Source organism: Solea solea, chromosome 3, assembly GCF_958295425.1.
Source record: "Solea solea chromosome 3, fSolSol10.1, whole genome shotgun sequence".
Taxonomy (NCBI): Eukaryota; Metazoa; Chordata; class Actinopteri; order Pleuronectiformes; family Soleidae; genus Solea; species Solea solea.
This window is the reverse complement of record NC_081136.1, coordinates 23,321,568-23,345,243: the sequence shown is the minus strand read 5'-3', so window position 1 is coordinate 23,345,243 and position 23,676 is coordinate 23,321,568. Positions and strand designations below refer to the sequence as shown.

General features: G+C 40.4%; 3 protein-coding genes across 3 annotated transcripts; all 3 read left to right on the top strand.

Moving 5' to 3' along the window:
• The first annotated feature begins 1,333 nt into the window (after positions 1 to 1,333).
• On the top strand, positions 1,334 to 5,904 carry LOC131456155 (extracellular calcium-sensing receptor-like). Its single transcript, XM_058624216.1, has 8 exons — positions 1,334 to 1,455; positions 2,033 to 2,327; positions 2,427 to 2,716; positions 3,191 to 3,486; positions 3,895 to 4,106; positions 4,196 to 4,417; positions 4,499 to 4,622; positions 4,908 to 5,904. The coding sequence occupies exons 1-8, from the start codon at positions 1,349 to 1,351 to the stop codon at positions 5,810 to 5,812; spliced, it is 2,451 nt and encodes an 816-aa protein (XP_058480199.1). The 5' UTR covers positions 1,334 to 1,348; the 3' UTR covers positions 5,813 to 5,904.
• Positions 5,905 to 9,875: 3,971 nt separating this feature from the next.
• On the top strand, positions 9,876 to 13,939 carry LOC131456148 (extracellular calcium-sensing receptor-like). Its single transcript, XM_058624208.1, has 8 exons — positions 9,876 to 10,174; positions 10,612 to 10,906; positions 10,992 to 11,281; positions 11,428 to 11,723; positions 12,130 to 12,341; positions 12,437 to 12,658; positions 12,740 to 12,863; positions 13,035 to 13,939. The coding sequence occupies exons 1-8, from the start codon at positions 9,876 to 9,878 to the stop codon at positions 13,937 to 13,939; spliced, it is 2,643 nt and encodes an 880-aa protein (XP_058480191.1).
• Positions 13,940 to 16,356: 2,417 nt separating this feature from the next.
• On the top strand, positions 16,357 to 20,989 carry LOC131456150 (extracellular calcium-sensing receptor-like). Its single transcript, XM_058624211.1, has 8 exons — positions 16,357 to 16,534; positions 17,010 to 17,304; positions 17,402 to 17,691; positions 17,778 to 18,085; positions 18,630 to 18,841; positions 18,930 to 19,151; positions 19,234 to 19,357; positions 19,636 to 20,989. The coding sequence occupies exons 1-8, from the start codon at positions 16,428 to 16,430 to the stop codon at positions 20,538 to 20,540; spliced, it is 2,463 nt and encodes an 820-aa protein (XP_058480194.1). The 5' UTR covers positions 16,357 to 16,427; the 3' UTR covers positions 20,541 to 20,989.
• Positions 20,990 to 23,676: the final 2,687 nt, after the last annotated feature.

The window sequence follows — 23,676 nt, the reverse complement described above, 5'->3', positions numbered from 1 at the left end:
AGACCTGCCTTAAGTCAGCCATCATCGTCCCAGTGCCTGAGAACACAGTGAGCTGCTTGAACAACTATCACCTAGTTGCTTTAACTCCCATGACGACCAGACGATGGGAGTTTGGAGAGACTCATCCTGTCTCACATTAAGGCCACCATTCCTGTAGACCTCGATCTTCATGAGTCTGCATATAAGGCAAACAGAGGAGGATGCCATTATAACAGTGTGTCCTCAGCCCCCTCCTCTACTCCCTCATCCCCCAAGGATGAACATGAACACCTCGGTCAATTATGGATAAAAAGCCCCGTTTTCGGTGTCAATCTTAAGCCGTTTCGAACAAGCCATGGTGCACTGACTCACACTTTCGCCGTTTTTCTCTCTCTCTTGTCTTCTCAATCCTTTACATTTCTCTCTCGCTGTCACTGCCGCTGTCACTCTTTTCTGACCAGCTGTTTTCCACGTATCTATTCAATGAAGGCCCGCGCTACTCTCCCTGTGATTGGCTGACTAGTGCTGGCCAATCAGAGACAGGCAGGATGTCCCTTTCACTGAGTAGCATGTAGAAACCGTAGAAACACTGTCAGAAAAGAATCACCAGTCAAAATGTAATCGCCACCAAAACCGAGTAAAACGCATCAGACGGTTCCGGATCTGGATCCGGACAGGACAGAATCTGGGTCTGGACGCGGACCTATGGAATATATCAGATCATGGGCTCACTGCTAGCCACACTAAGTGTTATATAATCTGTTTATATTCTGGTGTGCTGCACATTTTTAATGCTGCTAACGAAGAGCTGATAAACTGTTTTTCATTGTTCCTGCAACAGTGACGATAAATATCTCATTCATTCATCTTCTACCGCTTTATCCTCCACATGAGGGTCACGGGGGGCGCTGGTACTAATCCCAGTTGACCAAGGGCAAAAGGTGGGGTACACCCTGGACAGGTCGCCTGTCCATCACAGGTACATCAATTGTTGAGGTTTATACTTATACATGTGTGCAGACCGAAGAACTAAAAAAAAAATATAATTAAAAGACCACTGAGTAAAGGCCTTGTCTCTCAGATGAACAAATAGGTGACGTAGAGTGGGCGGGAATCTATAGTTTGAAAAGTTATATAAAGCAGTGATAACACACTTCTACATGCAGACACTTGGGTGATGGAGATCTCAGCTCTCTTTATTGGCCTGAGATTAGCACTGGGTGTGTTTGAACTGAACTCAGCTCTTGTCTTCAATGGTTCTCAGGTTGGTCTGAAACAAAGGTCTGGGCTCACAGTGCCTGGGTCTGGTGCCAGGATCAGTACTGTGAAATGTAAGCTGCTGGGCAAAGCTCATCTACCTGCATTCTCTATGGACGGTGACTATATTATTGGTGGTGTTTTCTCAATACACCACTACATGCACAGAGGGAAGCATAACTACACCTCTACACCTGAGACACTGAGGTGCATAGGGAGGTCAGTAAGAGGGAGAAGTGTGGGATTAAAGGAGGGCAGACTGTGTGAGGAGAGAAATGTTCATGTGCTGAAAGTCATGTTATGAAATAATACTGAATACATAACTGAGAAGCAGTTTTAAATTATTATGCTGCACATATTTGGAACAAACTCCCAGAGAGAGAAGTGCAGGTCTGCAGTAACTCAAAGTTGATGATGAAAACTTTGCTTTTTTCCTCACAGCCTTTTATTAAATCAAATGAATGGCCTTTATTCTACCTTGTGCTGTAATTTTATTATTTATTTCTTTGTTTTAATTATTTTTCATTTGTCTCTCAATGCCTCTTTTATGTATTGTCTTGTGTTTCTTTTGCCATTTATCACAAGGCCATTTATATGTAATGTACAGCTGTTTTGCTGTTAAAACTTGGTGAAAATGTATGTACATGCAGATGGGAGACTAAGGTGTTTTAGCTTCCTTCTTTGTGTGTTTAATATTCAACCCGGTCAGGAACAAATTATTTCTTAATTTTTATTTGACTGATTATAATGTTGGAAAAAATATCTGTGAAAATGTCATTTAAACGTTTTTTTGCAGTATCGACTCTCGTGAACTACAGATGTCTCGATCAATGGTCTTTGCTATCGATGAGATCAACAACAGCACAGATCTCCTGCAAGGCATCAGGCTTGGTTACCAGATATATGACTCATGCGCTGCGGTGCCCATGGCAGTGCATTTGGCATTTCAGCTTTCTAACAGTGAGGACCTGGAGGTTAACACCAGTGACCACTGCTCACAATCTGGTACAGTGATAGCCATCGTGGGTGAGTCTGGTTCCACACCATCCATCAGCATGTCGCGCGTCTTTGGGCCCTTTAATATTCCTCAAGTAAATACATGGATTGTGTTTTGTTCAAAAATGGACATTTTGGATGTCATTTATGCTTTTCTTTTAATCATTTGTGATAATCGTTTTGTTTTGCTGTAGGTGAGCCACTTTGCTACTTGTGCCTGCTTGTCCAATAAGCAGCAGTACCCAAGCTTCTTCAGAACAATTCCCAGTGACCAGTACCAGGCAACAGCACTGGCTAAGATGGTGAAACACTTTGGCTGGAAGTGGATAGGTGCTATCAACGCAGATTCTGACTATGGCAACAATGGCATGGCTTCTTTCCTGGAAGCAGCGCACAAAGAGGGAATCTGTGTCGAATATTCTGAATCATTCTATCGGACCGACCCACTTAGCAAGATCCAGAGAGTGGCTGATGTTATTCGCAGGTTTTTACATCATTATTGTTTATAATCCTGGTATTGACACTGACTTTGTTCACAAAAACACAATCAAACTGATCAAATAAAATGATTGTAGAGTCCGTAATTAAATGAACACTACATGTTCATCACACCAGCATGCATACATTATTTAATAATAAATCACACATAACTGATATTTAATATTTTAAAAAAATATATGAGATATGTGTATTAACAGAGGTCTCAAGTAAAGTTCACACGCTCACACTCCACACATGACTTTTCTCACGCTGAAGCAATGAAGTGAAAGAGCAAGGCCAGGTAATCACTTCAATTACATCACTTAATTTATAATAAAACAATCAATTTGGTTTAATGCAATTTGTCCTTTATTAGATTAACATATGATTTTCAAATGCTAACCAACAACCCCCCCATCTCACTCCACGCCAAGTTCTTACTCTGTGTGTAAATAAATTGTCTTTATTGTCTCTCCAGGTCAACAGCTATGGTTGTTGTGGCTTTTGCATCCTCTGGAGACATGAGGATCCTGTTTGAAGAGCTGTCGCAGAAACCTTTGCCTCCTCGTCAGTGGATAGGCAGCGAGGCCTGGGTAACTGACCCAGACATGCTGAGGTTCACTTTCTGTGCCGGAGCCATTGGATTTGCAATTGAGAAATCTGTCATTCCTGGTCTGAGAGACTTCCTGATGGATCTGCCACCCAATAAAGTGGCTGAGTCTCCAGTGCTGACTGAATTCTGGGAGAATGAATTCAACTGCAGACTGGGCAAAAGTCAATACAGTGGTAAATCTCTAGTTATTGGTATGAAAACTGCACATATGTACATGATCTAAGGCATTTTTAAACAGCACTGTCTTGGAAAAAAGCACAATTTCATCACCTAAAATCATTAATTGACTTTTGGCCACAAAGCTGAATTAAAAAAGTACTAGGCATTTACTAGTATGAAGGGAAACAATTCTGAACACAATAAACTGGGTCATATCAGCTGTTCAAGGTTAACTTTTTACAAGGATGACTTGGTATGGATAAATTAAAAGATGAAAAGAACAAAATGAATAAGGTCATGTTACAAAAAATTCAGGATATTGTACAACACTATATAGAAACACAGTAGTAATAATAAAGCAATGATGTTGTCATTTCTCAAAAACATGTTTCTTGTTGCTGTGTTTTTAGAGTCAAGTGTCAGCAGTGAGAAGAGTCAGTGTGATGGAACTGAAAACATTCAGACTCTGCAGAGCCCGTACACTGACACGTCCCAGCTTCGAATCACTAACATGGTGTACAAGGCCGTCTATGCAATAGCACATGCCATTCACAACTCAGTGTGTCAGAAAACAAATTCTACAGCTCAGTGCGACACACTCACCAAAATAGGTTCCGCACAGGTCAGTGATAATGCTGCTTATGGTACTTTTCTTGATTAACACATTAACTTTACAATGTTTACTTACTTTATCTCACTTTAATCTCAAAGGTTCTGACAGAGCTGAAAAAAGTCAGTTTTTCTCAAAATGGTTATGAAGTGTCATTTGATGCCAATGGGGATCCTGTGGCCACGTATGACCTGGTCAACTGGCAACAGAGTCAGAGTGGCAGTGTTGAGTTGGTGACAGTGGGGCATTACAATGCATCACTGCCAGTTGGCCAGGAATTCAGCATCAACAGAAACCTCACCTGGGTGGGGGGTAGCACACAAGTGAGGAGCAATAATTTAATGTCTATCAGCTGTGCAGTGAGGGCAGATCTGTGTGTGAGTTTGTCTGTATCTCTGTGACAGGTGCCATCATCAGTGTGCACTGACAGTTGTCCTCCAGGAACTCGTAAAGTCTTACAGAAAGGGAAACCCATCTGCTGTTATGATTGTGTTCCATGTCCTGAGGGAGAGATCAGCAATTCTACAGGTAAAATGAGATGTTTCAGAAGCGGCATAAAAAATATGACTGATTTAAGTCTTTGGCCTTGTCCAGACGGCCAGAAAAATTCTGAATGCATCTCGAGTTGTGTTAGAAAGTTGCACCACAAATGTGAGTACGGCTACACCATTACCAGATCAACCTGTGCAGACAAGTTAATCATGTCTGGAAGGATGAAACAGATTTGATCCCCTATAATTAGTGTGGACAATCTACCTTAAAAGATCTGATTTTGAAAGAATTCTGATTTGCCGTCTGAACTCTTTTTTCCAGATTCATCAGACTGCTTCCCTTGCCCGAGGGAGTTCTGGTCTAATGCAGAAAGAAGCACATGTTTCCCAAAACCAGTGGAGTTTCTTTCCTTTGACGAGTTCCTTGGAATCATCCTGGCTGTATTCTCAGTTGGTGGTGCCTGTTTGGCCATTATTACAGCAGCAGTGTTCTTTCGTCACAGGACTTCGCCGATTGTCAGGGCTAATAACTCTGAACTGAGCTTCCTGCTGCTCTTCTCACTGGCTCTGTGTTTCTTATGTTCATTAACATTTATAGGAACACCCTCTGAGTGGTCCTGTATGCTGCGTCACACAGCTTTTGGAATCACCTTTGTCCTGTGCATCTCTTGTGTTCTTGGGAAAACTATGGTGGTGCTAATGGCCTTCAAAGCTACACTTCCTGGTAGTAATGTCATGAAGTGGTTTGGTCCTCTACAGCAAAGAATGACAGTAGTGTCCTTCACATTTATTCAAGTTTTAATATGTACTATCTGGTTGGCTGTTAGCCCCCCTTTTCCACTAAAAAACCTGACCACATACAAAGAGAAGATTATCCTGGAGTGTGCTTTAGGTTCAGCTCTTGGGTTCTGGGCAGTTCTTGGGTACATTGGCCTATTGGCCGTCTTTTGTTTCGTGTTAGCTGTCCTGGCTCGAAAGCTACCTGATAATTTTAATGAAGCCAAGCTCATCACCTTCAGCATGTTGATATTCTGTGCAGTTTGGATCACATTTATCCCAGCTTACTTCAGTTCACCTGGTAAATTTACTGTGGCTGTGGAGATATTTGCTATCCTGGCCTCCAGTTTTGGACTCTTTCTGTGTATCTTTGCTCCAAAATGTTTCATCATACTGTTTCGGCCAGAAAAGAACACCAAGAAACAATTAATGAACAAAAACCAATCCTAGTGCATCTAAGGCAGGGGTGTCAAACTCAAATGACCTGGGGGCCAATTAGCATCTAGTCTGGTCAATTGGGGGCCGACAGAGGAAAAAAAGTGGAAAAAAACAACTATTTATAGCCGGTGGGGAATATAAGATATTCTTTATGATATTAGACAAAATTGCAAAGTAAAAGTGCTTTTTTTTATATAAAATGATTCACAATAAAAACACATTTATGATGAACAAAAACAGAGAATTAAATAAAAAAATTTAGCAAATAATGAAGAGGATAATTGTGATTAAAACAGCTTAAATATATGTAATTTCATGTTGAATGTAATACATTTAATAAAGCAATGATTACAACCGAATGTCTTATTACTATTTTAAAAATATTGCCGGCAAATACATTGAGTCTTATATCCTGTCTCTATTCCATCACCTCCCACAGTGGTGGGTGGGCCGCATGTAATCGATTTGAGGGCCACATGTGGCCCCCGGACCACCAGTTTGACACATGTGATCTAAGGTAAGGAAATAGTGAAAGAAGAAAGACAAAATCCATTAAATAGACTATTGGCATATTTATATTAACAACTTTTTCACATGATGATTGTGCGATTGTTTAAATGTTTTTCCCCAGATTACAAACCTGTTGTGCTTGAAGTGTAAAATAAACAACAATGTGTTCACTCATAAAGTTTGGGTCACAATATATCACAATTTTGAAAAAAGTTGGTGAAATTGTCATTTATTATAATTGTTACATTGTAGGGTGTATCCAGTCTTTAGGGAACATTGCTCCTGATGGTATCTAATCATGACGCCGACTCCCATGTGATCTGGCTGGGTGATGTAAGGGTTTGAGGGCATTGCCAGTTGGTATGTAAAAGAGTGGGTATTGGAGCGCTGATGACACACTACATGAAGTTACATCATCTGACACACACACACACACACACAGACACACACAGAAGATCTTTAGGGAGTGCCAGAGTGTTTCATCATGTAGTTCACACCAGAGAACAAAAATTAACAAAGGTCAATCCAAGTACATTCAATTTTAGGAAGGAGTTAAAATTATAAACAAAGAATTAGTTTGAGCTGATTTTGCTAGTCAACTGGAGTGCATTAAATAACATAATATAACATAACTTTCTTTAACATAAGGCTTATATTATTTTATGAATGACATAACCAGGTGTTTCTATCCAGAAATCTTTGATGCCCATAATAAATACACTTTACATAAAGTGTATGTAAAGCGATGAAAAATAGTCACCCCACAGATAAATGAGTTACTAGGTACATTGCCAAATTTGAAAATGTTTGTAATTGTTTAAAAATGTGGTTTCAAAACATGACTTCTCCAATTCACACCAGCAACACCATTGGCAAATTTGCTGACCACACCACCATCATAGGACTGATTAAGGACAACAATGAATAAGCCTACAAGGAGGAGGTCTGGCATCTGAGGCAATGGTGTGACAATAACAACCTGGGACACTTTGTTGTTGACATGGGCAATGAAAATGGAGAAACATTGAGATAAGTGAGCAGTGTGCCTGATCTGAAGTGCAGTGACAACTTGTTGACGGAGTTTTGTTATAATTCTACAAAACTAACACCAAGTTAGTGACAAGCTGGTTCAGAGAGGACTCAGACGCAGAGGACTTTTAACAGTCTTTATTAGCACTCTTCAGCAAAACACAAAACAAAGATCCTCTTACTGAGGGAAAACAAAGCGAGGCTATGAAAGACTATAACAAATGGGGACCGCAGCACTCTACAAAAGAAACGCTGTGGAACTATGAACGTGAAACAAAAAATCACTCCGAAAAGGAAACTAACTCAGACTATGGTTAATACCTAAAACTCAAAGCGGAAAACTCTCCAAACGGAGGAAAACAAAGCTCTAAACACTTCAAAATGGAATCTAACTCAAAAGCACAATCCTATTGATTGGCGATCTTTAACTAACCGAGAATGTGGTCGAAAACAAAACGCAATCTAAATGATTGGATCTAATCAATCTATCAATAAAAAAAAAAATCACAATCCTAGTGATTGGAGTTCCTAAAATGACTGTGAAAATTTATGAACAGAAATCTCTCCCAAGGAGGAAAACAAAAGGGCTATACATATTAACTAAGGTATCAGCAGAAAGGCTACGATAAGAAAACTTACAAACAAAAACGTCGCTCACTAAGAGGATCGAAAACTTGTGGATTCCTTGACAAAACTGTGGCTGTGACGAAGAGCTCTGGTGATCTGGCATGGACGAAACACACTGGCACTGAAACAAGGAAACAGAGAGTCTTTAAAAGTTCACATGACTTAATTGTGAGCAGGTGTGTGTAATCAGGACCGGTAGGCCAGCGGAGGAGGGGGCGGGGCAAACTGCCGGAGTGACAGTTAGCCTCGGAGATGCTACAGTGCTCTATTAATCAATAGCTAACGCCGCACACAGACTGTGTTGTTTTTGCGGCAGGAAACTTTAACCACACAAACCTGAAGTCTGTCCTGCATAGATTCTACAAAAACATGAGCATGAGTTCAGGTGTGTACTGAGGAAGCCACTGCAGCTCTACAGGACTGTTTTGACTCTACAGATTGGGGGATATTTGGAGAGGGGACTGACCTGGAGGGGCACACATCTGCTGTACTCTCTAAAGTCACCTTCGGCACTGAGTGTGTAACCACAACAAAGACTGTTCAAGTGTTCCTGCACTAGAATCTGTGACTCAACATCAACGTCTGTGGCCTGCTCAGAGCACACAATGATGGTCACAAGGTCACCCACACATCGGCTGACAGCACCTATTTACCTGAACCAGTTCTTCGCCCGCTTCGACCAATGCAACAGAGAGCCCCACACCTATCTTGCTCTTACAGAGAGGGATGACGCCCCATCCAGCTGCAGCTGCAGCAGCAGCATCAGGTCAGAGCCACCCTGCACAGAGTTAACGTGAGGAGAGCAGCTGGCACTTAAGGTCAGTTATCTGTGGTTTTCACCACCATCTTCAACGCCTTGCTACTGCAGTCTGCAGTTCCAACCTGCCTTAACTCAGCCACAATTGTTTCAGTGCCCAAGAACACAGTGAGCTGCTTGAACGACTTGTCGCCCAGTTGCTTTAACTCCCATCATCAACAAATGACGGGAATTTTGAGAGACTCATAATGTCTCACATTAAAGCCACCATTCCTTCCTGTAGACCTTGAGACACACTAGTTTGCATATAGGGCAAACATGTCAACAGAGGATGCCCTAATAACAGCTCTCAGTGTGTCCTCAGCCCCTTCCTCTACTCCCTCATCACGCATGACTGTTGTCCCATTCACACCAGCAACACCATCGTCAAATTTGCTGACCAGCATCATAGGACTGATTAAGGACAACAATGAATACGCCTACAGGGAGGAGGTCTGGTATCTGAGGCAATGGTGTGACAATAACAACCTGGTCTTGAACTCAGCCAAGACCATGGAGGTGATAATTGACTTCTAGCCCTCTAAATTGACAGAGATGAGGTAGAGAGGGTTGAGAGCTTCAACTTTTTTGGGGTCCACATCACAGCCGACTTCATCTAGTCCACAAACATCTCTCATCAGGTGGTGGAGGCACAACAAAGACTGTACTTACTCAGGAAGCTGTGTCAAGCCATTCTCCCCAACACCTGATGGACCTTGATGGACAGTCCATCACAGGGATACATAGAGACAAGAAACCATTCACCCTTACACTCACACCTATGGTCAATTTAGAGTGTTCAATTTGCCTAATCCCCAAATCTACATGTTTTTGGAATGTGGGAGAAAACTGGAGAACCTGAAGAAAACCCACGCACACACGAGGAGAACGTGCAAACTCCATGCAGAAAGGCACAATAAATATCTATTCTTTTCTACTATATTACTGAGAAACTCTAAGGACATAATCAAACACCTGAAGCCTTAAAACAATCACCAAGTAGGGCTTGTCTCTCAGATGAATGGATAGCTGACGTAGAATGGGAGGGAATCTACAGTTTGAAAAGTTATATAAAGCAGTGATAACACACTTCTACATGCAGACACTTGGGTGATGGAGATCTCAGCTCTCTTTATTGGCCTGAGATTAGCTCTGGGTTTGTTTGAACTGAACTCAGCTCTTGCCTTCAATGGTTCTCAGGTTGGTCTGAAACAAAGGTCTGGGCACACAGTGCTCAGGTCTGGTGCCACGATCAGTACTGTGAAATGTAAGCTGCTGGGCAAAGCTCATCTACCTGCATTCTCTATGGACGGTGACTATATTATTGGTGGTGTTTTCTCAATACACCACTACATGCACAGAGTGAAGCAAAACTACACATCTACACCTGAGCCACTGAGGTGCACAGGGAGGTCAGTAAGAGGGAGAAGTGGGGGATTAAACGAGGGCAGACTGTGTGAGGAGAGAAATGTTTCTTCATGTGCTTAAAATGCTTAAAGTCATGTTACGAAATAACACTGAAAACATTATTGAGAAGCAATTGCATAAATTGCATAAATTATTATGCAATTTATCTCTCAATGCTTCTTTTGTATTGTCTTGTGATTATTTTGCCATTTATCACAAGGCCATTTATATGTAATGTACAGCTGTTCTGCTTTTAAAGTATGGTGAAAATGTATGTACAGGACCACATCAGTATTAGTCCTATAATTTGTAGGTATTAGATCTTCTTTGTGTGTTTAATATTCAGCCCGGTCAGGAACAAATTATTTCTCAATTTTTATTGGACTGATTATAATGTTGGAGAAAATGTCTGTGAAAATGTAATGTAAATGTTTTTGTGCAGTATCGACCCTCGTGAACTACAGATGTCTCAATCAATGGTCTTTGCTATCGATGAGATCAACAACAGCACAGATCTCCTGCCAGGCATCAGGCTCGGTTACCAGATATATGACTCGTGCGCTGCGGTGCCCATGGCAGTGCATTTGGCATTTCAGCTTTCTAACGGTGAGGACCTGGAGGTTAACACCAGTGACCACTGCTCACAATCTGGTACAGTGATAGCCATCGTGGGTGAGTCTGGTTCCACACCATCCATCAGCATGTCGCGCGTCTTTGGGCCCTTTAATATTCCTCAAGTAAATACATGGATTGTGTTTTGTTCAAAAATTGACTCATGCTTTTATTTTAATCATTTGCAATAATCGTTTTGTTTTGCTGTAGGTGAGCCACTTTGCTACTTGTGCCTGCTTGTCCAATAAGCAGCAGTACCCAAGCTTCTTCAGAACAATTCCCAGTGACCAGTACCAGGCAACAGCACTGGCTAAGATGGTGAAACACTTTGGCTGGACGTGGATAGGTACTATCCACTCAGATTCTGACTATGGCAATAATGGCATGGCTTCTTTCCTGGAAGCAGCGCACAAAGAGGGAATCTGTGTCGAATATTCTGAATCATTCTATCGGACCCACCCACTTAGCAAGATCCAGAGAGTGGCTGATGTTATTTGCAGGTTTCTACATCATTGTTGTTTTGTGATCCTGGTATTGACACTTAATGCATAAGTTGTTTAATAATAAATCACACATAACTGACATGTCATTCTTTTTTTTAAATATGATATATGTGTATAAATTAATTGTCTTTTTGTCTTTCCAGGTCAACAGCTATGGTTGTTGTGGCTTTTGCATCCTCTGGAGACATGAGGATCCTGTTTGAAGAGCTGTTGCTGAAACCTTTGCCTCCTCGTCAGTGGATAGGCAGTGAGTCCTGGGTAACTGACCCAGACATGCTGAGGTTCACTTTCTGTGCCGGTGCCATTGGATTTGCAATTGAGAAATCTGTCATCCCTGGTCTGAGAGACTTCCTGATGGATCTGCCGCCCAATAAAGTGGCTGCGTCTCCAGTGCTGACTGAATTCTGGGAGAATGAATTCAACTGCAGGCTGGGCAAAAGTAAATACAGATGTACATGATCTAAGGCATTTTTAAACACCACTGTATTGGGGGAAAAAGCACAATTTAATCATTGAAGTCCTTAAATCATGGACAGACTTCTGGCCACCAAGCTGAATTAAAAAAGTGCATTTACTAATATGAAGGGAAACAATGACAGACATTTGTGTATTCTGAACACAATAAAGTGGATTATATCAGCTCATGTTTAAGGTTAACTTTTTACAGGGATGGCTTGCTATAGATAAATTAAAATATGGTTTAACAGACACAATTCAAACTAAATAAATATAAGGTCATGTTACAAAAAAGGTGAATTCGGGATATTGTACAACACTAAATAGAAACACAGTAGTAATAATAAAGCAGTGCTGCTAAAACATGTTTCTTGTTGCTGTGTTTTTAGAGTCAACTGTCAGCAGTGAGAAGAGTCAGTGTGATGGAACTGAAAACATTCAGACTCTGCAGAGCCCGTACACTGACACGTCCCAGCTTCGAATCACTAACATGGTGTACAAGGCCGTCTATGCAATAGCACATGCCATTCACAACTCAGTGTGTCAGAAAACAAATTCTACAGCTCAGTGCGACACACTTACCAAAATAGGCTCCACACAGGTCAGTGATAATGCTGCTTATAGTACTTTTCTTTTACAAGATGAATACATTAACTTTACATTTTTTACTTCCATTATCTCACTTTAATCTCACAGGTTCTGACAGAGCTGAAAAAAGTCAGTTTTTCTCAAAATGGTTATGAAGTGTCATTTGATGCCAATGGGGATCCTGTGGCCACATATGACCTGGTCAACTGGCAACAGAGTCAGAGTGGCAGTGTTGAGTTGGTGACAGTGGGGCATTACAATGCATCACTGCCAGTTGGCCAGGAATTCAGCATCAACAGAAACCTCACCTGGGTGGGGGGTAGCACACAAGTGAGGAGCAATAATTTCATGTCTTTCGGCTGTGCAGTGAGGGCAGATCTGTGTGTGAGTTTGTCTGTATCTCTGTGACAGGTGCCATCATCAGTGTGCACTGACAGTTGTCCTCCAGGAACTCGAAAAGTCTTACAGAAAGGGAAACCCATCTGCTGTTATGATTGTGTTCCATGTCCTGAGGGAGAGATCAGCAATTCTACAGGTAAAAAAAATATGACTGATTTAAGTCTTTGACCCAATGCAACCCATGCAGAGAAGTTAATCATGTCAGGACAGATCAGATTTGATCCCCTACAATTAACAGTGTGGACATTACCTTTACCTTAAATGTCTGATTTTGAAAGAATTCTGATTTGCCGTCTGAACTTTCCAGATTCATCAGACTGCTTCTCTTGCCCGAGGGAGTTCTGGTCTAATGCAGAAAGAAGCACATGTTTCCCAAAACCAGTGGAGTTTCTTTCCTTTGACGAGTTCCTTGGAATCATCCTGGCTGCGTTCTCAATTGGTGGTGCCTGTCTGGCCATTATTACAGCAGCAGTGTTCTTTCGTCACAGGACTTCGCCGATTGTCAGGGCTAATAACTCTGAACTGAGCTTCCTGCTGCTCTTCTCACTGGCCCTGTGTTTCTTATGTTCATTAACATTTATAGGAACACCCTCTGAGTGGTCCTGTATGCTGCGTCACACAGCTTTTGGAATCACCTTTGTCCTGTGCATCTCTTGTGTTCTTGGGAAAACTATGGTGGTGCTAATGGCCTTCAAAGCTACACTTCCTGGTAGTAATGTCATGAAGTGGTTTGGTCCTCTACAGCAAAGAATGACAGTAGTGTCCTTCACATTTATTCAAGTTTTAATATGTACTATCTGGTTGGCTGTTAGCCCCCCTTTTCCACTAAAAAACCTGACCACATACAAAGAGAAGATTATCCTGGAGTGTGCTTTAGGTTCAGCTCTTGGGTTCTGGGCAGTTCTTGGGTACATTGGCATACTGGCCGTATTTTGTTTCGCGTTAGCTGTTGTGGCTCGAAAACTACCTGACAATTTTAATGAAGCCAAGCTCATCACCTTCAGCATGTTGATATTCTGTGCAGTCTGGATCACATTTATCCCAGCTTACGTCAGCTCACCTGGTAAATTTACTGTGGCTGTGGAGATATTTGCCATCCTGGCCTCAAGTTTTGGACTCTTTCTGTGTATCTTTGCTCCAAAGTGTTTCATCATATTGTTTCGGCCAGAGAAGAACACCAAGAAACAATTAATGAACAAAAACCAATCATAGTGTATCTAAGGTAAGGAAATAGTGAAAGAAAAACTACAAACGTCCCTTAAATAGACTATTGGTGTTATTATATTTAATTATAATTGTATAATTACAATTAAAATTAATCAAATTGTGTGAATGTTTAAATGTTTTCCCACAAATTACTTACATTTGAGCTTGAAGTGTAAAATAAACAACAATGTGTTCACTTATAAAGTTTGGGTCACAATATATCACAATTTTGAAAAAGGTTTTTGACATTGTCATTTATTATCATTGTTACATTATAGGGTGTATCCAGTCTTTAGGGAACACTGGCCCTGATGGTATCTAATCTCTAATCATGAGGCCGACATCCATGTGATCTGGTTGGGTGATGTAAGGGTTTGAGGGCATTGCATGTTGGCATGTGAAGTGGGTGTTGGAGTGCTGATGACACATGACATGAAGTGACATCATCTGACCACACACACACAGAAGATCTTTAGGTAATGTGCCAGAGTGTTTCACCAGATAACAAATGATTGGCTAGGTACCTGGAAGTGACGTAATTGCTAGGCCAGCTCTCAGATACACAGCTCCCCCTCTGGCACGGTGGATGCTCTGCATCTCAGCAGCTACAAAGAGAGTAGTTCTTCTTCACATACAAAGAGGAGATTATCCTGGAGCGTGCTTTAGGTTCAGCTCTTGGGTTCTGGGCAGTTCTTGGGTACATTGGCCTATTGGCCGTCTTTTGTTTTGTGTCAGCTGTTGTGGCCCAAATATTACCTGACAATTAATCTCATCACCTTCAGCATGTTAATATTCTGTGCAGTTTGGATCACATTTATTCCAGTTTACGTCAGCTCACCTGGTAAATCTACTTTGGCTGTGGAGATATTTGGACTAATTATGTGTATTTTTTGCTCCAAAGTGCTTCATCATATTGTGTTCACATGATAATTGTGTGAATGTTTAAATGTGTTCCCCCAAATTACTACAATATTTTACCTGTTGTGCTTTAGTGTAAAATAAACAACAATGTGTTCACTTATAAAGTTTGGGTCACAAAATATCCCAATTTTGAAAAAGTTGGTGAAAATGTAATTCATTATAATTGTTACTTTGTAGGGTGTATCTAGTCTTTAGGGAACATTGGCCCTGATGGTATCTAATCTCTAATCATGCGGCCGACACCCATGTGAGCTGGTTGGGTGATGTAAAGGTTTGAGGGCATTGCATGTTGACATGAAAGAGTTAGTATTGGAGTGCTGATGACACACTGCATCATGAAGTTACATCATCTGACACACACACACACCCACACACACATACATACACACACACACACACACACAGAAGATCTTTAGGGAGTGTGCCAGAGTGTTTCATCATATAGTTCACACCAGAGAACAAAAATGAACAAAGGTCAATCCAAGTACGTGTAAATTTAGGAAGGAGTTAAAATTATAAACACATAATTTGCCTAAGTCGATTATTGGCATATTTTATATTCACACATTTTTCACATGATATTCCAGACATAACCCCAGAAAAACACAGAACTTGACTGCACATGCTTTTTCCTTGAATTTTTTTTGTCCGTAGAGAGTGTGCAACCTGAGTCACTTCGTTGTTGACATGGGCAATGAAAATGGAGAAACACTGAGATAAGTGAGCAGTGTGCCGGATCTGAAGTGCAGTGACAACTTTGTTGATGGAGTTTTGTAATTCTACATGACTAAGGAGCCATTGCAGTGATGGTTTACAACCATAGTAACTCTACCAGTGACATCTGAGCCTAAAGAGTAACATCAACAGACTAAACTGGACACCAGACAGAATGGTAGTCACTACAATCCGTTAAACTAATACATGTTATTATTCATGTCCAAAAATCATTGAGTGGATAATAAGTTCAACACATCAGTCAAACAACTCAAACAAATGCACATAATGTGAAGTGGCTACGAGCATGTCCACTAGATGGTAGCAATACACCAAACCTTTTTGTGGGGCCTTTAATTTCAGGATGAGTGTAAAAAAGTAAAAAAGCACAGTATATTTAGTGGATTTGTCAACCATTTCAAAAATATCAATTTGTCTTTTGGCTGTTTACTTTCCCTCCACTGTTGAATCAACATCAGTTGTTGAGGTTTGTGCTTATACACGTGTGCATCCCAAAGAACTAAAAAGAAATATAATTAAAAGACCACTGACGAAAGGTCTTGTCTCTCTGATGAACAAATCGCTGATGTGGAGTGGGAGGGAATCTATAGTTTTAAAAGTTATATAAAGTAGTGATAACACACTTCTACATGCAGACGCTTGGGTGATGGAGGTCTCAGCTCTCTTTATTGGCCTGAGATTAGCTCTGGGTTTGTTTGAACTGAACTCAGCTCTTGTCTTCAATGGTTCTCAGGTTGGTCTGAAACAAAGGTCTGGGCTCACAGTGCCCGGGTCTGGTGCCAGGATCAGTACTGTGAAATGTAAGCTGCTGGGCAAAGCTCATCTACCTGCATTCTCTATGGATGGTGACTATATTATCGGTGGTGTTTTCTCCATACACTACTCCCTGCACACGGTGAAGCATAACTACACCTCTACACCTGAGCCACTGAGGTGCACAGGGAGGTCAGTAAGAGGGAGAAGTGGGGGATTAACGCGGAACAGACTGTGTGAGGAGAGAAATGTTTGTTTGATATGCTTAAAATCATGTTACTAAATAATAATGAAAACATTACTGAGAAGCAGCTTTAAATTATTATCCTGCACATATTTGGAACAGTCTCTTATATTTGTTTACATTTTAAAAGCCTCATAGTTTGCATTTTCATATGTCACTTTTGCAATATGTCATCATGCTTATTATATGTATTGTAGCACTGTTGTCTCACTTTGAAAAGGTGTTTCTTAAAAGAAAACATTTGTTTTTTAATATTCAACAAGAAAGAAACAAATTAATACTTAAGTTTTATTTGACTGATTACAATCTTGGAGAAAACTTCTGTGAATTCTGAATGACAAGTAATTGCTCTTTTAAATGTTTTCCGTGTAAGCTGTCATCTAACTATGTATTGAATCAGTGACTTTCAGTGTCTTTGTGCAGTATCAACTCTCGTGAAATGCAATTCTCTCGATCAATGGTCTTTGCTATCGATGAGATCAACAACAGCACAGATCTCCTGCCAGGCATCAGGCTCGGTTACCAGATATATGACTCGTGCGCTGCGGTGCCCATGGCAGTGCATTTGGCATTCCAGCTTTCTAATGGTGTGGACCTGGAGGTTAACACCAGTGAACACTGCTCACAATCTGGTACAGTGATAGCCATCGTGGGTGAGTCCGGTTCCACACCATCCATCAGCATGTCGCGCGTCTTTGGGCCCTTTAATATTCCTCAAGTAAATACATGGATTGTGTGGTAAAATATTTGTTTAAAAATATTTATACTTTTATCTTATTAATTTTAAATCATTACACAATTTTGTTTTGCTGTAGGTGAGCCACTTTGCTACTTGTGCCTGCTTGTCCAATAAGCAGCAGTACCCAAGCTTCTTCAGAACAATTCCCAGTGACCAGTACCAGGCAACAGCACTGGCTAAGATGGTGAAACACTTTGGCTGGACGTGGATAGGTGCTGTCCACTCAGATTCTGACTATGGCAATAATGGCATGGCATCTTTCTTGGAAGCAGCGCACAAAGAGGGAATCTGTGTCGAATATTCTGAATCATTCTATCGGACCCACCCACTTAGCAAGATCCAGAGAGTGGCTGATGTTATTCGCAGGTTTTTACCCGCATTATCACTGTTGTTTGTTGCTATCTATGCATTACATATGATATATGTGTATAAATAAATTTTTGTCTTTCCAGGTCAACAGCTATGGTTGTTGTGGCTTTTGCAGCCTCTGGAGACATGAGGATCCTGTTTGAGGAGCTGTTACTGAAACCTTTGCCTCCTCGTCAGTGGATAGGCAGCGAGGCTTGGGTAACTGACCCAGACATGCTGAGGTTCACTTTCTGTGCCGGCGCCATTGGATTTGCAATTGAGAAATCTGTCATTCCTGGTCTGAGAGACTTCCTGATGGATCTGCCGCCCAATAAAGTGGCTGCGTCTCCAGTTCTGACTGAATTCTGGGAGAATGAATTCAACTGCAGGCTGGGAAAAAGTCAATACAGTGGTAAATCTCTAGTGGCTGTGACAGTAACAGTTGGATTCTCCTTCTTGTGATGTGTTGTTTTGTCTTGATAGAATTTTGGAGCTGCATGTTTTTAAGTCATCATGCTGTTTTAAGATCAAACTCCTGATTATCTTGTAAGGGAAAACTCTATACAGCTGACTTGGACAGTAAGACACAGTTTCCAACCATTGTTGTAAAAACTTAAAGCTAATAAATTGTAAACACTGAGAAGCTACTGTGAATTCTGAACGCAATACATTTGGTAATAAAAGTTCATGTTTAAAGCAAACAATTGAATAACAATGGTAAATTGGTTTAGATAAAATTAAAAAAAGGCTGAAAAAATAGAATTTAAAAAAAGGCTGGAAAATATATTTAACCAGATAAAAAAAATTAACAGCAACTATTGAGAAGAAACTAGTTATGGTCATGGCTTGAAATGAAATGTGAAACACATTTTACAAGTAAACACTTAACAGAAAAACAGTAGTAATAATAAAGCAATGCTGCTAAAAAAACATGTTTCTTGTTGCTGTGTTTTTAGAGTCAAGTGTCAGCAGTGAGAAGAGTCAGTGTGATGGAACTGAAAACATTCAGACTCTGCAGAGCCCGTACACTGACACGTCCCAGCTTCGAATCACTAACATGGTGTACAAGGCCGTCTATGCAATAGCACATGCCATTCACAACTCAGTGTGTCAGAAAACACATTCTACAGCTCAGTGCGACAGACTCACCAAAATAGGCTCCACACAGGTCAGTGATAATGTTGCTTATGGTACTTTTCTTGACGAACACATTAACTTTACATGTTTACTTCCATTATCTCACTTTAATCTCACAGGTTCTGACTCAGCTGAAAAAAGTCAGTTTTTCTCAAAATGGTTATGAAGTGTCATTTGATTCTAATGGGGATCCTGTGGCCACATATGACCTGGTCAACTGGCAACAGAGTCAGAGTGGCAGTGTTGAGTTGGTGACAGTGGGGCATTACAATGCATCACTGCCAGTTGGCCAGGAATTCAGCATCAACAGAAACCTCACCTGGGTGGGGGGTAGCACACAAGTGAGGAGTAATAATTTCATGTATATCAGCTGTGCAGTGAGGGCAGATCTGTGTGTGAGTTTGTCTGTAATCTCTGTGACAGGTGCCATCATCAGTGTGCACTGACAGTTGTCCTCCAGGAACTCGTAAAGTCTTACAGAAAGGGAAACCCATCTGCTGTTATGATTGTGTTCCATGTCCTGAGGGAGAGATCAGCAATTCTACAGGTAAAATGAGATGTTTTAGTCATTTAAAATATGACTGATTTAAGTCTTTGGCCTTGTTCAGGCGGCCAGAACAATTCTGAATTAGTTGTGTTTGAAAGTTGCACCACAAATGTGGGTATGACTACACCATTACCAATGCAACCCATGCAGACAAGTTAATCATGTCAGGAAGAATCAACCAGATTTGATCCCCAACAATTAACAGTGTGGACAGTCTACCTTAGAAGATCTGATTTTGAAAGAATTCTGATTTTGCCGTCTGAACTTTTTTTTCCCAGATTCATCAGACTGCTTCCCTTGCCCGAGGGAGTTCTGGTCTAATGCAGAAAGAAGCACATGTTTCCCAAAACCAGTGGAGTTTCTTTCCTTTGACGAGTTCCTTGGAGTCATCCTGGCTGCATTCTCAGTTGGTGGTGCCTGTCTGGCCATTATTACAGCAGCAGTGTTCTTTCGTCACAGGACTTCGCCGATTGTCAGGGCTAATAACTCTGAACTGAGCTTCCTGCTGCTCTTCTCACTGGCTCTGTGTTTCTTATGTTCATTAACATTTATGGGGACACCCTCTGAGTGGTCCTGTATGCTGCGTCACACAGCGTTTGGAATCACCTTTGTCCTGTGCATCTCTTGTGTTCTTGGGAAAACTATGGTGGTGCTAATGGCCTTCAAAGCTACACTTCCTGGTAGTAATGCCATGAAGTGGTTTGGTCCTCTACAGCAAAGAATGACAGTAGTGTCCTTCACATTTATTCAAGTTTTAATATGTACTATCTGGTTGGCTGTTAGTCCCCCTTTTCCACTAAAAAACCTGACCACATACAAAGAGAAGATTATCCTGGAGTGTGCTTTAGGTTCAGCTCTTGGGTTCTGGGCAGTTCTTGGGTACATTGGCCTATTGGCCGTCTTTTGTTTCGTGTTAGCTGTCCTGGCACGAAAACTGCCTGACAATTTTAATGAAGCCAAGCTCATCACCTTCAGCATGTTGATATTCTGTGCTGTCTGGATCACATTTATCCCAGCTTACGTCAGCTCACCTGGTAAATTTACGGTGGCTGTGGAGATATTTGCCATCCTGGCCTCCAGTTTTGGACTAATTCTGTGTATTTTTGCTCCCAAGTGTTTCATCATATTGTTTCGGCCAGAGAAGAACACCAAGAAACAATTAATGAACAAAAACCAATTCTAATGCATCTAAGGGTTAGGAAATAGTGATAGAAAAAAGACAAAACTCCCTCATAGGCTTAATTAATATTATCAGCTTTTTAATTTATTCTAATTAATTGTGTCTCATTTTAGTTCACAAATTAAAAAAAAGAACATGTGGTGCTGTAATTGAAAAATAAATTAAATGAACAACAACCTGTTCACTTTTAATAATTGCCACACTGAAGGCTATGTACAGTCTTTAGGGAACGTTGGACCTGATGATGTTATCTGGTAATTAGGCTGAATCCCACGTGATCTGGTTGGATGATGTAACACGCACACACACACACACACACACTGACAATCTTGGGGGAGTGTGACACAGGCAATTAAAATTGAAAAACACTGAGATAACGAACCAAGTGCCTGATAATTAAATATTAAAAATATAAATACAAAAAAAAGTTACTATGAAATATTGTGTGAATTGATCAGAACATTGTTTGAAAAGTTTGTAAAAGTACTGGTCGTACTACTATGCGCTTTGATATTTTGTAAGCCACTCCTAGATTAGACTTTTCTCTCAGTTTGTAAAGTGCACAGTTGTGTGCTCCCAAACAAACTGCAACTTTAGTCATCATTTCAAATAGGACAATAAAAATTGTCAAAACAAACTGGACACATTATGAAGAAAGATCAGGAAATCTGGAACAAATCGTTCAGAGACAGTTCAGCTAAGGATTCAGCGTGTTTGGTATAGTTTTTCCTGGAGCTTGAGACATAAAAGTTTTAAGAGTTTTTAGTGAAGGGTGTTTGGATACTTGGTCTCACAACATAACTGAAAACAGTTTGCGTCATCTCATCAATTTATCATATTTGGCTTACAGTTGAACAAAATGCAAAGTTCTCGTTAAAACACAATACCTGTATAGTCAAATAAACTTACAATAATATTCACAAGTGCTTTTGATAAAGGTAGACTTGTTTTTATTAAATCCATTTTTTTTGTATTGGATTTTTTTAGTAGTATTGTAATGTATTGTAATAATTTGCCAAATTCTGCCTTATGTGGCCCGGAAGTAAAATGAGTTTGACACCCCTTTTCTAGAGGTTTCTCTGTTCAACACACCTGATGCAAATGGTTGACTTATCTTTAAGCTCTAATAACGACCCATTCATCTGAATCAGCTTTGTTGGAGCAGGGAAGCGTTCAAAACATGTAGGCGGATATTCCATCAAAGTCACTAAAAAAAGACTGCAGTTGTATGGAAGAGACATCAAGAGGAACAGGAAAAACAATTTTTTAATTATAATATACAGATGATAAATATTTGTCTGAGGCTTCATGCAGGTGTTGGTCCAGCTTAAATAGGCCTGACCTTAATTGACCAATCAGAGACAGAAGGATGGGTCTTTGTGGAATTAATGCAATATTTAATTGTATTTTATTTACATTTCTGTTGCCGCCTGTTGCATTTAATATTTGACTTTTACAATACTGTTAAGGTTTTAATTGATTTATTTTTGAGAATGAAAATGCTGAGATGAATCACCTCTAGTAGGTGATTCATTAAAGCTGTGAGGATGGAACAGAACTCCAAATTAAATGAGCTCGTCCTATCGAAATAAGCCAGACTTTCCATTCCCCCCACATTGTAAATATCAAAAATTAAAATAAAACCCCAGTTTGCACAATAAAATACAGCTTATCAATGATCTAATTTAACTAGATGTGGTGTGTTTTCACAATTAGGATCAGCAGTATCTCTGTTTTTTTTCTCTGCGGTTTTCCCTTTTCCCGTCCTGTTATTTGGTTTATTTGTTGTTTGTCTCCCTCATCTGTTTTAATGTTGTAAGTGTACAGCCTGGATGGGGCTCACCCAATTTCTTGCTTCTGCCAAACTTTTCACACACTGGTTGCTCATCATCCTGATAGTCACTGATCAAACACCTGCCATAAATACCCGGCTCTCCTCACCAGTTTTTTACAGGTCATAGTGGATTTTCTTGTGGTAAATCCACAGCGCTCAGTACAACATTGGTTTAGACAAACTACACACATTCACATCTCACATGCACCTGCATTTGTACCTGACCAGTACAATGAACACGACATAAATAAATGATAATAATAATAATAATAGTAATAATAATAATAATAATACGGAGCAATAAAGAGCCAAAGGCAAGCCAAGGACAGCACTTGAAAGCACTGAAGCCACTGTAAAGTTGGAAAAGTGAATTTATGGAGTCCAAATGTTCATAAACTGTCCCTCTGAAGAGTGAAGCAGACAGGTCAGGTACTCAAGGGGAAAAAAAATCCATAATTATCTTATGCCAGTTTGATGTAGTGGGGGGTTTGTCACTTATCCAAGACAGAAAAATATTTTTCCTGGCTGCATATGTGAGGATATTATATAGTCTGGCAGAGCTAGCATCCATAATAGTGTCTTGACTAGGATAACCCAGGACTAAAGAAAGAAGGTCCATGTACAACACGACACCAAATATATTTTTCAGATCTTGCAAAACATCTATCCAGTATGCTTGAATTTTAGGACAAGACCAGATACAATGAGCATAGGTGCCCACTGAGATTATACATTTTAAAAATGCAGGTGAGAGTTGAGAGTTCATTTTATGTCTTCTGTTAGGAGAGATTTGTAGATGGTGCACGATCTTAAATTGGCACGGTTACACACAGATATTTAAAAAAAATACTGATATCAACATTAATTATAGTGTAATAATGAGGGTGATTATATGATATGATTGATAATAATAATAACAGCCTCGAAACTGGATCTGGATCCTGCAACCTGCAAGATGAGGACATAGAGAGAGAGAGAGAGAGAGAGAGAGAGGGGACAGGAAGGAAAGGTTAAAACACACGCAGCTTCTCGAAGCAACAGTAACAGTAAAAAGCCTTCACAGCAAGTAGCCATGGGTTTTCTCTCTGATGCGCAGCTGATAGGCCAAAAAAACAACAAAAGCACTATAATATGGTATCACAACCGACTCGGAATTGGTTGGCAAACAACCCTAATTCAAATACAAAATTGATGGTTTTAAGACCCAAAATACTGCGATTTGAAGCATTGAGTGGCTTCTTCGACATTTCAACTTGCACATTCTTTAAAAAAAAACAGCAAAAAAATCGATTTGTCTTTATTTAC

Coding starts and splice junctions, on each gene's coding strand:
- LOC131456155 (XM_058624216.1), top strand. CDS start 1,349: ATGGACGGTGACTATATTATTGGTGGTGTTTTCTCAATACACCACTAC. Junction 1,456..2,032: donor ACACTGAGGTGCATAGGGAG/GTCAGTAAGAGG, acceptor GTTTTTTTGCAG/TATCGACTCTCGTGAACTAC. Junction 4,623..4,907: donor AGAGATCAGCAATTCTACAG/GTAAAATGAGAT, acceptor TCTTTTTTCCAG/ATTCATCAGACTGCTTCCCT.
- LOC131456148 (XM_058624208.1), top strand. CDS start 9,876: ATGGAGATCTCAGCTCTCTTTATTGGCCTGAGATTAGCTCTGGGTTTG. Junction 10,175..10,611: donor CCACTGAGGTGCACAGGGAG/GTCAGTAAGAGG, acceptor GTTTTTGTGCAG/TATCGACCCTCGTGAACTAC. Junction 12,659..12,739: donor GGGTGGGGGGTAGCACACAA/GTGAGGAGCAAT, acceptor TCTCTGTGACAG/GTGCCATCATCAGTGTGCAC.
- LOC131456150 (XM_058624211.1), top strand. CDS start 16,428: ATGGATGGTGACTATATTATCGGTGGTGTTTTCTCCATACACTACTCC. Junction 16,535..17,009: donor CCACTGAGGTGCACAGGGAG/GTCAGTAAGAGG, acceptor GTCTTTGTGCAG/TATCAACTCTCGTGAAATGC. Junction 17,305..17,401: donor GGCCCTTTAATATTCCTCAA/GTAAATACATGG, acceptor GTTTTGCTGTAG/GTGAGCCACTTTGCTACTTG.